This window comes from Sturnira hondurensis, unplaced genomic scaffold (genome assembly GCF_014824575.4).
Source record: "Sturnira hondurensis isolate 20B ecotype Veracruz unplaced genomic scaffold, ASM1482457v3 Scaffold0020787, whole genome shotgun sequence".
NCBI classification, from domain to species: domain Eukaryota; kingdom Metazoa; phylum Chordata; class Mammalia; order Chiroptera; family Phyllostomidae; genus Sturnira; species Sturnira hondurensis.
The window spans coordinates 4,835,221-4,848,681 of record NW_028093418.1 but is presented as its reverse complement, the minus strand read 5'-3'; the positions used below and the strand labels follow the sequence as shown (position 1 = coordinate 4,848,681).

Here is a 13,461-nt window from a genome sequence, read left to right as displayed (position 1 = left end):
AGGCTGCTAGTGACCCCTCTGCCTACCAGCCTTCTTCCCAGGAGCAGTCTCCTGGGGACCTGCCTCCTTCCACCCCTGCTCTGGGGTGAAGTGTGGGGAAGGGTGTGCTTACGCAGCTACTGGCCCAACCTGCCACTCTGCCCTGTACTGAAGCAGGTCAGTCACCATTTCTGGCTCCAGGTGTGCCTCTTGTAAATGAAGAATACACCTCAGCCTGCGAGGGAAGGGCTGAGGGAGGCTCTGAGAAAGTCCAGTATGCCTGAGTTGAAGGCTGGATTCCCCACTGGGAGCCTCAGGGTTGGAGGTACCCGGGGGGGCACCCATGAATCTCAGAGATGGTGTGGGACAGTGGCTAGAGACCTGGCTGCCTCTGTCGGGAAGGGAGGGGTGAGGCTTTCTCTAACTGATTTCCTGCTGTGTGGCCACCAGAACAAAGGGTCTTGGGCTCCGGTTTTGCCGAAAACCCCTGTGGCGTCCCCATCACATTACTGATAAGTGGCAGGTGGGTGCCTGCTCCCTCTCCCTGGGCCCGTGTCCACAGCAGTGGGAGACGAGAGTGGAAGCAGGTCAAATCGGGAAAGGTTGGACTGTGAAGGGCCCTGGACCCCAGGGCAGGTCTGCGTTTAAGACCGGCCAGGGTGCATCTGTGCGAGCAGAAGCCCCTCATGCACAACCAGGGCAAGCAGGGACCCACACGGAGATGGAGGCTGGGCCAGCCTTGGGCTGCAAATAGACGGGAAGTTGATGGCACAGCCACAGGAGAGAGAAACAAGACAGCTGCCCTCTCTGTCTACTCCAGGGCTCAGGTTGACCTTGCCTGGGCACCGGGCCCTGCCCACAGCTGACTGTGCGATGCCGGTCTGGCATCACCCTGGTCTGCAGGGCACTGAGCTCCTGCTGGAGGAAATGTCCTGTGGTGACCAGGTTACAGCCTTTGACCCAGTTGTGGTTGGTGGGGATGGTGTTCCGAAAGGGGCAGGGGTACAGGGTGGCCCCATGATGTCCCCTGCAGGGATCGCTTCTGTCCCTCGGTCATCAACCTCACCAGACTGACCACAGTGCCACCCCTGGGCTGTGCATGGGTGATGGTCTGGAACATAAGAAACAAGGTCCCAGCTCCCTCCAGGTGAGAAGGGTTGGCTTCCTTGCCCCCCGGGGACACTGGCAGACCCCCTGCACTTGCTGGGCAGAGAGAAAGGAAGCTGGAGAAATGGGGTCTATAGTGTCTGCAAGTGGGAGCCGGTGGCATCTCGGAGGGCCCTGGTCCTGACTAAGCCTCTGTCTATCCAGGTCACCCCCAAGGGTGCTGGGAGCCTGTGCTGGGCAGCGCAGCCCCTTGCCCATGGCTAATGTGCTCTGAGCAGGGACCTAAGTGAGGGCCACAGGGCCTCAGCAGTCGCCTCTCCCACAGGGATGGCTGCCCACTGTGGGATCGAGGGGCTGGACTGCCCCCTTGGACAGGGATGTGTTAAGGTTAGGTCAGGGTCAAGGTCAGTGTTAGGGCTTGAGTTAGGGATTAGGATTAATCCAAGAACAGCTGGTGGGGGTGCGGGGGAGGGGCATGTAGGGGATGGCAGCCCAGCAATCAGCTGAAAGCAGTAGCTGGGGCAGCAGGGAGAGACCCCGGAGGACGGGCTGTAATACCAGGAAGCCGGGGGAGAGCAGTCTGGTTTAGGAAATTCCTCTTGGGTAGCCATCCTGCCTCCCAAGTCGCTGGTCCTCCCCCAAAAGTCTGAGAGGTCAGGGCCCAGGAGGCAGAGCGAGGGCAGTGGTCACAGTCAAGGACAAGGCATCATGGCATTCTGAGATGACAGGCTGGGCTGGGCGTGCCGCGTGGGAGCCAAAAGACCTGACGGTGTCATCTCTGACTCCCAGAGTCCGAGGTGCTCCTTACCCCTCCAGCTGGGTGGCTCTGCTCTCATGGCCGTGGGCGGCAGGACCCAGACCTGCTGTGCGGAGACTTCCCCCTGAGAAGTCCGCCATTTCCAAGCCACACCCACTGGCTGGGTTCATCCCCAGGTGATTACAATGCACCATTTCAGAGCATCTGGAACCTCACGCTCACGAGCATTGTCCCCGGCATCCGTAACTGCCCCACCCGTCAAGTGTGGGCAGGAGGTAAGAGAAGCCGCAGGTGGGACTCCCACACAAGCCGTTTCTCTGCCGCCCAAGGGCCCCAGGGGCCTGTCTCCTGAAGGGCTCCTTACGTGGCTGCAGTCACGTGGGCCTTTCTCACCCCGCCCTCCTCCGCACCTTGTGATGGAAAAGTGTGTTTAAATGGGTGGTGCACTTCTGGGGCATGACCACAATATGCGTCCACTCTTTTTTTCCAGTTTTTTTTGAGAGTTCGTTTTATCTTTTATTTTTAAAGGATTTTATTTATTTTCAGAGAGAGGGGAAGGGAGGGAGAAAGAGGGAGAGAAACATCGATTGGTTGCCTCCCATACACCCTCAACCAGGGGACCCGGCCTACAACCCAGGCAGGTATCCCCACCAGAAATCCAACCATCGACCTTTCAGTTTGCAAGAATGACAGCCAATCCACTGAGCCACACTGGCCAGGGACATTTTATGTCTAATGGCACCTGTGCCATTGGGTGCCATGGGGCGCAATGTGTCTCGTGAACCCCCACCCCACCAGCCTGCTGCTGGTGCTCTTGGCCACCAGGGTGGCAGCATTGTCTGTGACACCAGGGAGTTCAGCTATGTAGCTGGACAGTGAGGAGTTCTTGGATAGCATGGCCTGCACTCACTCTGCACGTGGGAACTGTGTCTTACCCGGAAAAGGTACCCACTGTAGTCAACACCCCGTGCTACCCTGGGAGAGGGTTTGTAGGGTCTGTTTGCCAGGACTGGCAGGGTCAGTGGGCTGGACTCTGGCCCCTGGGGTTCCCTTTGTCACTTGATGGTGGGGAAGTCAGGAGCATTAGCCAGATGTCCTTGGCACTGAGTACTGACATCGCCTGGCTTTGATTTGTAGCTTGATGCCTCCTGAGATGGCGCATCCAGGTGGCTGGGGTCTTACCTGGGTGGAGCAGAATGGGTCAGCCTGTTGGCCCCACTGATGTGCATGGCCAGAGTGTCCTTTTCCACAGGTGCCTGTGTGTATGCTGAGCAGAGCGCATGGGTCCCGTGCAGCCTGCTGCCACAGGGTTTGTCCCCACAGGGGTTGGGACTCGATCATCCAGTTCCATTGTCAGGTGCCAGATGACATCAACAGTGTATTGACCACCGGCTCCAAGGGGGGAAAATGCAACAAGGCGCACTCTGGGGTGCTTTCCAGGACAAGCACCACGGTCCACTCTCTGTCCATGGGGCGGGGTCTTCTTTATACACGGCTTTAAACGGTCCTTCCCATGCCTGGCCAGCTGCAGCGGGACCTTGGTCTACCAAGTGTACTGGAGCTCATGAGGAGCCGGGATGCTGGCCCAGCCCCCTCTGGGATAGCTGTGTCTGGGGACGACTGGCCCCTTCCATGCGGGTGGGGTGGTCCATCTACGGCTGGTTTACTCCTTTCTTGGGCATTTCCATTTAATAGTGGGCTTGTTGGACAGGCCCCGCTTTATCCATCATGGAGATGCCCGGGAGGGACAAGACCTGGGAAGCAGGTCTCCCACTGTCCACCAGTGCCCAGCTGGAAGCTGCTAAGTGGCCCTCCGTTGGGGTTTGCCGCCCTCCTCCCGCCCGGCTCCAGTCTGACTCCCGGCGCTGGCATCTCGAAGGCTCTTCAGGGCTGAAGCTGCCGTTTGCAGAACCCGTTCATCACCAAGCCCCCCACAAGCCTCATGGACAGCCGAGATGCACCCCTTTCTTGGGGTTCTGGGTTCCTGTCCCACAGCGCCCATCTTCCAAGTGTGGGGTTTCAAGATTTTTGGCTTCCAATTTTTTCCCTCAGTCCCAGGGACAGGAAGCTGCTTCCTATAATTGTTTTATAAAAGTTTTGCTTTCCCTTTTCAGTCTTAAATTGCTGGGGGTCAAAGGCAGAATAATTGTCTCCCAAAGGTGTCCATGACCTAATCCCCAGGACCTGTGAACGGGTCACCTTGTGCGGCAAAAGGGACTTTGCAGATGTGATGAGGTGAGGGACCTTGCAGTGGGCAGATTATCCTGGACCATCTGGGTGGGCCTAGTCAGAGTGGAAGAGGATGGAAGGGGGGACTGCAGAGGCCTGGCCAGAGAGGTACCCTGTTGTTGACGTTGAAGGTCGGGGAGGGGCAGGAGCACAGGAATGTGAGGCCTCTGGAAGCTGAGAAAGACCAGGAAGTGCGTTCTCCCTAAGGCTCTGGTCCCCAATTCTGATATGTCCCTCACTGCCTCCCAATACCACCAAGTAATTCTCAGACAGCAGCTGGGTGTCCCACAACTTAACTCAATTCTGGGGCTGTCCACCTGGAGACAGTATCCGGTCCCACAGGTTAAAGGCTCAGTCCCACAAGGCTGCCCCCGTGCCCATCACACACCCGTCTCCATCCTGTCAAGCCTGTAGGTGGCTTGTACCTGAGGGTTGTTACCATAGGGACCACCAGTGGGTCCTGTGGTCCTCGGACAACTTCGAAGATCTCAAAACAAGGCTGCCTTTGTTTACCCAGACTACGCATGGGACCCCGGAGGCATTTTCCCTGTAATGGGAGTCATCCAACCACAAAAAATGGTGCGAAATTTGTCCCCGATTTTGGTGGAAGTGATCAGTGACACCCCCTGGGCTCTGGACAACATTTGGAGCAGCCTCAGCTTGCTGTCCAGGGCTGTTGAGGATGATGGAGTCTCCCAGACTTCCTCCTTGCCCGCCAGCGTGGGGTGTGCAATTGCTGGGACCTTCTGCCACACCCAGATCCATCCTTTAGTCCCAGAGAAAGCTGCCTGGCTTTCTAAGGTAGAGATCCCTGATGTTTTGTGGACGGGGCTTGTTCAGCTGGTGGGATCCAGGAGCCTGGGCGATGTGGCCAAGGTCTACACTGGGGGCTGGCTTCCTCTGCTGTTGGCTTGATGCCGTGCGAACCAGCTAAATGGCTTTGGCCAGCCTCTGCCGGATGGGTGGGACCAAGAACAAACTCGTCTACGCTGTGTCCACGGGGTTTTCCAGAGAATGATGCTGTCCCTCTCCTCCTCCTCCTCTTGTCAGTTTTGTATCCGTCCCTCTTCCTGTCTCAAGTCCTTTGTCGACTTGGGAGTTGTCCTCCAAGACAGCCACTGGGGCTGGGAGGCTGCTGACCGTGGGGCAGGGACTGCCCGTTACCAAAGCCTCTCAGGGTGCCCATGGACGATTGTGTTTGTTGGGGAAAAACAGCAAGCAGAGAAGCCGCAGAGCACACGGCTGCACTGAGCACGATGTGGGAAGGTTCTAGAAACACTGCACCCTGCTGGGTCCTTCATTTTATAGGCCAAATGGAAACATTGGGACAGCTATGAAATACCGAAAGTCTCCTGGTCAGGAAGTGGCCTTGGAAAAAAGGAGAAGCCTCTGAGGCTTAGCAAGTGACATCATTCTGTTTCCTGTTGACTAACTCTGGCTGGGCAGGGTCCCCACTAGAAGGGGGTGGAAATAGCCTCCAGAGACACTCATTCAGTGTACTGAGCCCTGCTTTCAATGGGGTATTCTTTAGGGGTTCCTCAGGAAGCAGTGTGCCTGTGCTCCAGGCGAGCCCTCCATTCATTCTCCCAACAGATAAGTTCTGTGTCTCCTAACACATTATCGATGCTGGTCAAGGCCTTAGGGCTGTACTGGATGCTGCTGCGGCAGCAAAGGTTTTTGCCTTCACGTTCAGCCTCTGGGCCCCAGTCGGTGGTGGGGCCCAGGTCTTCCCGGCCCTGCTGTATCTTAGCTTCCCCTGCCCACAGCCGGCCCACAGCCGGCCCACAGGGCTAGAACCTTCTCCCGGCTCTCTCCCACTGCAAGCTGGCCTCCGCCCCACGGGCCGCTGCTTCTTGGTGACCCTGGACACTCTGTTCCTTCTTTAAAAAGAAAACTATTTTCTCTTTGTTGTTCAAATTAGATAATTTTATTACCTCTGTGCAAGTTTACTGGTGTTCTCTGCATTCCCAAGTCTACTGTGGAGCTTAGCCAGTGTTATTTTTGTGGTTTGTTTACTTTGGTTATTATATCTTTCTAAACTTTCCATTTGGTTCTTTATAACTTTTATTTCTCTGCTGAATTTTTAAAAAATATATATTTTATTGATTATGCTATTACAGTTGTCCCATTTCTTCCCCTTTATCCTGCACGCCCCCTCCCACCCTCATTCCCCACCCTTAGTTCATGTCCATGGGTCATACATGTAAGTTCTTTGGCTTCTACATTTGCTATACTATTCTTAACCTCCCCTGCCTATTTTGTACCTACTATTTATGCTTCTTATTCCCTGTACCTTTCCCCCAGTCTCCCCTCTCCCCCTCCCTACTGAATACCCTCCATGTGATCCCATTTCTGTGATTATGTTCCTGTTCTACTTGTTTGCTTAGTTTGTTTTTGTTTTTTTTTAGGTTCTGTTGTTGATAGTTGTTAGTTTGTTGTCATTTTACTGTTCATATTTTTGATCATCTTCTTTTTCTTAGATAAGTTCCTTTAACATTTCATATAGGCTCTCGCTGGTGTAGCTCAGTGGATTGAGTGCGGGCCTGCAAACTAAAGAATCACGGTTCGATTCCCAGTCAGGGCACATGCCTGGGTTGCAGGCCAGTTCCCAGCAGGGAATTCATGAGAGGCAACCATACATTGATCTTTCTCTCCCTTTCTCCTTCCCTTCTAAAGATAAATAAATAAAATCTTTTAAAAAACATTTCATATAATAAGGGCTTGGTGATGATCAACTTCTTTAACTTGACCTTATCTGGGAAGCACTTTATCTGCCCTTCCATTCTAAATGATAGCTTTGCTGGATAGAGCAATCTTGGATGTAGGTCCTTGCCTTTCATGACTTTGAATACTTCTTTCCAGCCCCTTCTTCTCTGTAAGGTTTCTTTTGAGAAGTCAGCTGATAGTATAACGAGAACTCATTTGTAGGTAATTCTCTCTTTTTCTCTTGCTGCTTTTAAGATTCTCTCTTTATCTTTCATTTTGAGTAGTGTAATTATGATGTGCCTTCGTGTGTTCTTGCTTGGGTCCAACTTCTTTGGAACTCTCTGAGCTTCCTGGAAGTCTATATTCTTTGCCAGATTGAGGAATTTCTCCTTCATTATTTTTTCAAATAAGTTTTCAATTTCTTGCTCTTCCTCTTCTCCTTCTGGCACCCCTGTGATTCACATGTTAGACATTTAAAGTTGTTCTGGAGGTTCCTAAGCCTCTCTTCATATTTTTGAATTCTTGTTTCTTCATTCTATTCTGGTTGAATGTTTCTTTCTTCCTTCTGCTCCAAACCATTGATCTGAGTCCAAGTTTCCTTCCTGTCACTGTTGATCCCTGTGCATTTTCCTTTATTTTACTTTTCATAGCCTCATTTTTTCCTCTGTTTTGTGACCATACTCAACCAATTCTTATTAGCATCCTGATTACCAGTGTTATGAACTGTGCATCTGATAGTTTGGCTATCGCTTCCTCACTTAGTTGCATCTTTTCTGGAGCTTTGATCTGTTCTTTCATTTGGGCCACATTTTTTTTTGTCTTGGTGAGCCTGTTATGTAGTAAGGGGCAGAGCATTAGGGATTTGCTGGGACAGGGCAACCCACATCCATGTATTGTGGCGCTGTATGTAGGGGAGGGGTCCAAGAGGGAACAATGCTGCTTGCTGGGCTCTGGGTTGGCTTTCAGTCACCTCCCCCACTACCCACAAGCAAATTGGGCCCTTCTGGGCTGATTCCCGGGTGGGTGGGTTTGTGTACATTCTAGGATCCTGTGGGTCTCTCCAGTGAGTTCTCCTAGGAGGCTGGGAGTTTCTCTGGCCGCTGCATTGCAACCCCCACAGGTTTTTCCAATCAGAGATTTTGAGGCTTTATTTCCCAGGGCTGGAAACCTGGGTTGCTGCAGTCCGTCTCACTCCCTAGTTGTTTCTCCTGTTTTATCCACATGCAATGTGGGACCGCCCAGCCTGCCAGCCACTGCCTTCCCGCCCCAGTCCTCCACATCCTTCAGGAGCTGCCTTGACGTGAGTCCTCCACCTGGCTGTCCATCTGCACCCCTCCCACCGGTCTGGATGGATGTTTCTTCTTTAACTCCTTGGTTGTCAGACTTCCATACAGTTCAATTTTCTGGCACTTCTGGTTGTTTTTTGTTTTTAAATTTGTTGTTGTTCTTTTGATTGTGAGAGGGAGGAGGCACAGTGTGTCTACCTATGCCTCCATTTTCTTACTTTTTAAGTTTGCTTAAGGAGTGCTTGTGATTGCTTGTTGGAGCATTGGTACAATTGCTTGGATAGCCTCATGGACAATTCCAGCATCTTGGTTTGTTCCTTACCCTTCTCCTTTGAGTTGGGATTGCCTCGGCTTGTGAAATTTTAGACTGTGCCTGGAAATTTTGAGTACAAGGTTATGAGACTCTCTCTCCTTCTTACATATCTATTTTAGCAGGGCAGGCAATCTATTTGTGTTGAGAAGGCATGTCCTGGCCTGTGTTTGTGGGCTGTGTTGTACGTGTCAATTACCTGTCAAAGCCTTGGCTGCGTTGCTGTGGGCTACCCAGAGGCCAGCGTGACACCTGGGCTGTGTTCCATGCATTGCAGCATTTGCTGTGTTGATCCTGGTCAGTTTTATAAATGTGATGTGTCCAGAGCTTGATACACAGATTTCAAGTCTCCCATTCTGCTTTTGATTGAATTGTGTACCCCCCCTGCCCCACCATCTAAATTTACAGGTTGAAACCTCAAACCCCAATGTGATAGTATTTGGAGATTGAAGCCTTCGAGAGGCAACTGGGTTTAGATGAGGGCATGGGGGTGGGGCCCTCGTGGTGGGAACCATGCCTTTACAAGAAGGGACATCAGATAGCACTCACACCCCCGTGCCATGTTAGGACACGGTGAGAAGGTGGCCGTCTACAAGACAGGAAGCGGAGCATGCTGGCGTTTGATCTTGGACTCACGGCCTCCAGTGCTGTGAGATAATGGCCCTCACACTTCTCTCCCTTCTCTTCCCTGTCTGGGCTGCGTGAGTGCCCGAGCGTGGGCCTTCTTGCCTCTCTGGAGAGGCATCTGCGGGTGCTCCCAGCGGGCCTTCCCACCTCGGTCCTCCCACCTGTTGGTGCCGGACAACCCTCCAGGCCCGTGGCCGTGTGGCACTGCCCTGGCCAGGACCCCACTGTACCTTCTTGTGCCAACAAGCTGTGCACGATGATTTCCGCAGATTCTGCTCTTGCTACCCCTTCTTCTCACTCCCATTCAACGTTTCTGAAAGTATCCCCTCAAAGCTCCAGGACCCGGGAGCCCTGAATCTCACCTTCACCTGCATGGTGATTACTTGGGCTTAACCAGCCTCAGCTTAACCAGCCTGTCCTTACGGAGCTTCCAGAGGCCAAGGTACCCACTACCTGCTGTGGCTCCCAGCGCTGAAGTCTCTTACTCTAACGACCTTGACTTTTCTGCTCTTCCTTAGACTGTAGCCCCTGGAGCCAGTGCTTCTGGTTTTCCCTGCGGGGTTCTGATTATTTGTAGCACAGTGCCTGGCCCGCAGTGAACCAGGAAACACGCAAAGAATCTTCACCTGCATTTCCTGCCTCACTCTTCCACCTGAGATTCCAGCAGCGGCGTCTTGCAGTTCACGATGACTGGCCTTCCCTTTGGAGAGAGCCTTCCAGCCCACAAGCCGTGTCTTCTCTTCTCCCTCTATTTAATTTCTATTTTCCTCCTATGCCCAACAAAAGCTCTTTCATCAAAATGGCCCCAAATGAACCTGGCTGGAATTCGTAGTTTATTAGTTGAGTTGAATCCCAGACTGCATGAGGGACCCTATCAGGTGGGAGGGCTCCGAGCCCTGTGCCCCGGTCACAGAAGAGGGAGGCCTGGGCAGATGCCCCCCAGCACTGCTGGCCTCCTGCTGCCTCCTGATGCTGGGAGGCAGCCTTCTTGGCCCCTGGGGGATGCGGACGGAGCACCTCGTGGCACATCAGGGTGTTTCAAGGACTGGAAAGCCACACTGGCTACAGTCCCGATTCGCCCCTGGCCTGTGTCTCCTGGTCACACGGCCCCTGTGTGTGGAAGGTGTGACTTCCAGCTGTCGTGCACCTTCCCACAGGCACCTCCCTGCTCCGTGGGCCTGGATGGAAACTGTTGCCCCAGGCCCAGTACCGTTTTACACTGTTAGAATCAGCAGCCCTGTACCGGGGACCTGAGGGAGGTCTGGGGAGTGGCGGTGACATTTCATGATTCAGAATCTGTATGGCAGACACTGGGTCAGGGTGGCCGGATAGACTTTAGTGGAGTTGGCAGGGAGTTAACCAGTGCAAGCAAGTGGTGGTTTTAAATAAAGCAATAAGCCCTGGCTGGTGTAGCTCAGTGGATTGAGCACAGGCCTGCGAACCTCATGATCGCGGTTCAATTCCCAGTCAGGGCACATGCCTGAGTTGCAGCCCAGTTCCCAGCAGGGGACTTACAAGAGGCAACCATACATTGATGTTTCTCTCCTTCTCTCCTTCCCTTTCTCTCTAAAGATAAATAAATAAAATATTTAAAAAATAAAGCAATAAAACACATGCAAGGTAGTGGCAGGCAACCAAGTTTTATTAAGATGACCCTGATCTTATGGAAGAGGTCTAGAGAAGCATGTTTTTGAATAAGCCAAAATTAATTTCATATGAAGAAAAAAATGGCATTAGGTCAATTGATTTGCAAACCTTATTTTAATGACTATTTACAGTATTTTTACTGTGGCAGATAGATGCATTTTTCTTCTCATAAAAAGAAAACAAGAGAAAGGATGAGAGGAGACTGTTTCTTGGGAGAAAAGCGTGGAGCGACACTACTGTGCAAGGCCTCGAGTGTGGCCATGAAGCTCATCCCCCTAGTGTGCTTAGAAGTGAAAATACTTGGATTTCAATACTAGACATGGAGCTTTGGTATTAAACAAGCTCGCCTTTAAAGACATGCAGAGAGCATTGGGAAAGGGGCTGCAGGTAAACCCCCCACGGGTGGGGGAGACAGTGGCATGAGACCTGTGTGGCGTAGCAGAGGGGCCAGCTGTGTGTGCTGACTGGTATCCCGGCAGAGTGGGCTCAGGGCTTTGTGCCCTCCGGTGTCAGTGAATCCAGGAGCTCACGGCCAACGTTGGCCTGCTTTTCAGTCTCATCTTGATTGTTCCGCAGCCTCAGCTTGGTTTCCAGCCTCTGCTTCCATTCCTCTCTGAGCCTGGAAGTAGGAACAAGACCCACAGAAAGGGAGGGCTCACTCCTTGACTGTTGGTTCAAGGGAAGCTTCCTTCCTGTTTTCCCTTGAAGGGGTGTGTGTGTGTGTGTTTTCAGGCTGTAGAGGGAATACAGAGGACTTGCGAATTAACTACATACATATTGGAACTCTCTTGTCTGTTCAAAGTGTTCTAATCTCAATCCTCTTAACTTTTCCTTGAAAGTGCAAGATCTTTAACATGTTGGGGGAAAAACTCTGTCAGTCTAGAATTGTTTACCCAACAAGACTGTCCTAGAAAAACAGGTTTTCAGGTGTGTAAAAACAGAGACTTCATCACTGATAGACTGTCACAGCGCATGTGCAAGGCTGTCCCTTCAAGTAGAAGGAAATGGTGCCCCATGGAAATGGCGCCCCTTGGAAATGGGGTCCCAGTGGAATGCAAGCATCTGATGAGGCAGCTGCATGGGTGCACATTAGTAACTTTTCCTTTCTATTTAAACATAATCAGTGGTTGAAATCTAAACGATTAATTGTGAGCCTGCTGCGGCTCCCAGCGCTGAAGTCTCTTCCTCTAACGACCTTGACTTTTCTGCCCTCTTCCTTATACTGTAGCCCCTGGAGGCAGTGCTTCTGGTTTTCCCTGCGGGGTTCTGGTTATTTATAGCGCAGTGAACCAGGAAACACGCAAAGAATCTTCACCTGCATTTCCTGCCTCACTCTTCCACCTGAGATTCCAGCAGCGGCGCCTTGCAGTTCACGATGACTGGCCTTCCCTTTGGAGAGAGCCTTCCAGCCCACAAGCCGTTTATAGCACAGGTGGAAGTCGAAATGCACTTGTTACCACGGCACGAAGGCCAGGAGGGGGAAAATGGGGCTGCAGTGCTGGGGTTCTTACACGGCATGGGGCGCGATGCGGCCCTGAAGGCAGGCGTGGCAAGGTCAGGACACACATCTAAATCCTAAACCAGCCGCTAAAGCAGCCCCAAAAGATATCACGAAAAAGCCAACCAAGGAGATAAAATGGAATTGTAGAAATATTTGATCTGAAGGAAGGCAGAAAAAGATGACATAGAAAGCCTGACAAGATGGTAGATTTAAACCCAACCAAACCAATCGATTTCAATGATGTAAACAATCCAATTAAAGTGTGAAGGTTGTCAAGTGGAATTAAAAAAGTGAAATCCAAATTTGGTGTGACCTTCATGCATTAGACCCAGTGACAGGAGAGATCCCCCCCCCCATTTATAAAGATAAATAGGTACACATTCGTGAACTAGAGGTGGTGGCAGCAACATATACGTGGAAAGTTTAAATAATTTCACCCTCTGAGATGCCCACCTGGCATTCTTCTGGGAAAATCAATTATGCATAAAGAAATAGACACACAAGGATGCGCAATTTTGCTGTGAACCTGCCCTAAAAAGGAAAGTCTCTTTCTAAAAACGAAGTAATAAGAAACAGACAGACTAGCCACGTACTTTCGCAGTGCGCTTCTTCCCAGGCGGTGCTCCTCTGACTCGCGGTAGCAAGTCTGCTTGCCGATCTCCCTCTCCCAGAAGCGCTTGAGCTCGTGACAGGTGTTCCGGCAGAAGACCTCCCGGCGCACGTACTGATTGTTCATCCCCTGAAAGAGAAAGCATCAGCCGAACTTCGTGGACCCCCCTCCCCCAGACTCTCTAGCGCGCGGACGTCTCGTTTACCCGAGGGACACCCTGGCCCGGGTGCAGACCCTCAGCAGCAGGAGGGACGACAGTCTCGGGATCCAGTGATGGGAACACAGCAGCGTGGCAGGTCCCGGGCTCGCTGCAGATACCTCTGTCCTTCCTTCCCCCGCACCGAAGCATGGCGTCTCAACTCTTCATCAACAGCAGTGCGTGCAGGCAGTGGGCACAACTACTCACCCCAATGCCCCACACGTGGCCCTCACCGTCCCCACGCACAGGTGGGACGCCTGTGGGGTCACAGAGCTTGCCTGTGCTCCTGCAGCCATAGCTCGCAGAAGGCAGACCACAGACTTGGGAAGGTTTCCAAGCCCTTTGCTAAAGGGGTCGTCACGGAACACAGTCCCAGTGTGTGGTGCAAGCAGTGTGCATGGGTGTGGACTGATACTCGTCAGACACTGGAGAGTGTGCAGCTATTTTACATGAAGAACCTCTGCCTGACTCCCAGACCTCGGTGGGTCTGCCCGCAGGTCAGA

The 13,461-nt window shown here is 52.3% G+C and overlaps 1 protein-coding gene across 1 annotated transcript; it reads right to left on the bottom strand.

Annotated features, from left to right (window-relative positions):
- Positions 1-10,629: 10,629 nt before the first annotated feature.
- Positions 10,630-13,042, bottom strand: FAM240A (family with sequence similarity 240 member A). The gene is made up of 2 exons (XM_037030538.1): positions 12,743-13,042; positions 10,630-11,267 (listed from the first exon to the last, which is right to left on the bottom strand). The coding sequence occupies exons 1-2, from the start codon at positions 12,883-12,885 to the stop codon at positions 11,135-11,137; spliced, it is 276 nt and encodes a 91-aa protein (XP_036886433.1). The 5' UTR covers positions 12,886-13,042; the 3' UTR covers positions 10,630-11,134.
- Positions 13,043-13,461: the final 419 nt, after the last annotated feature.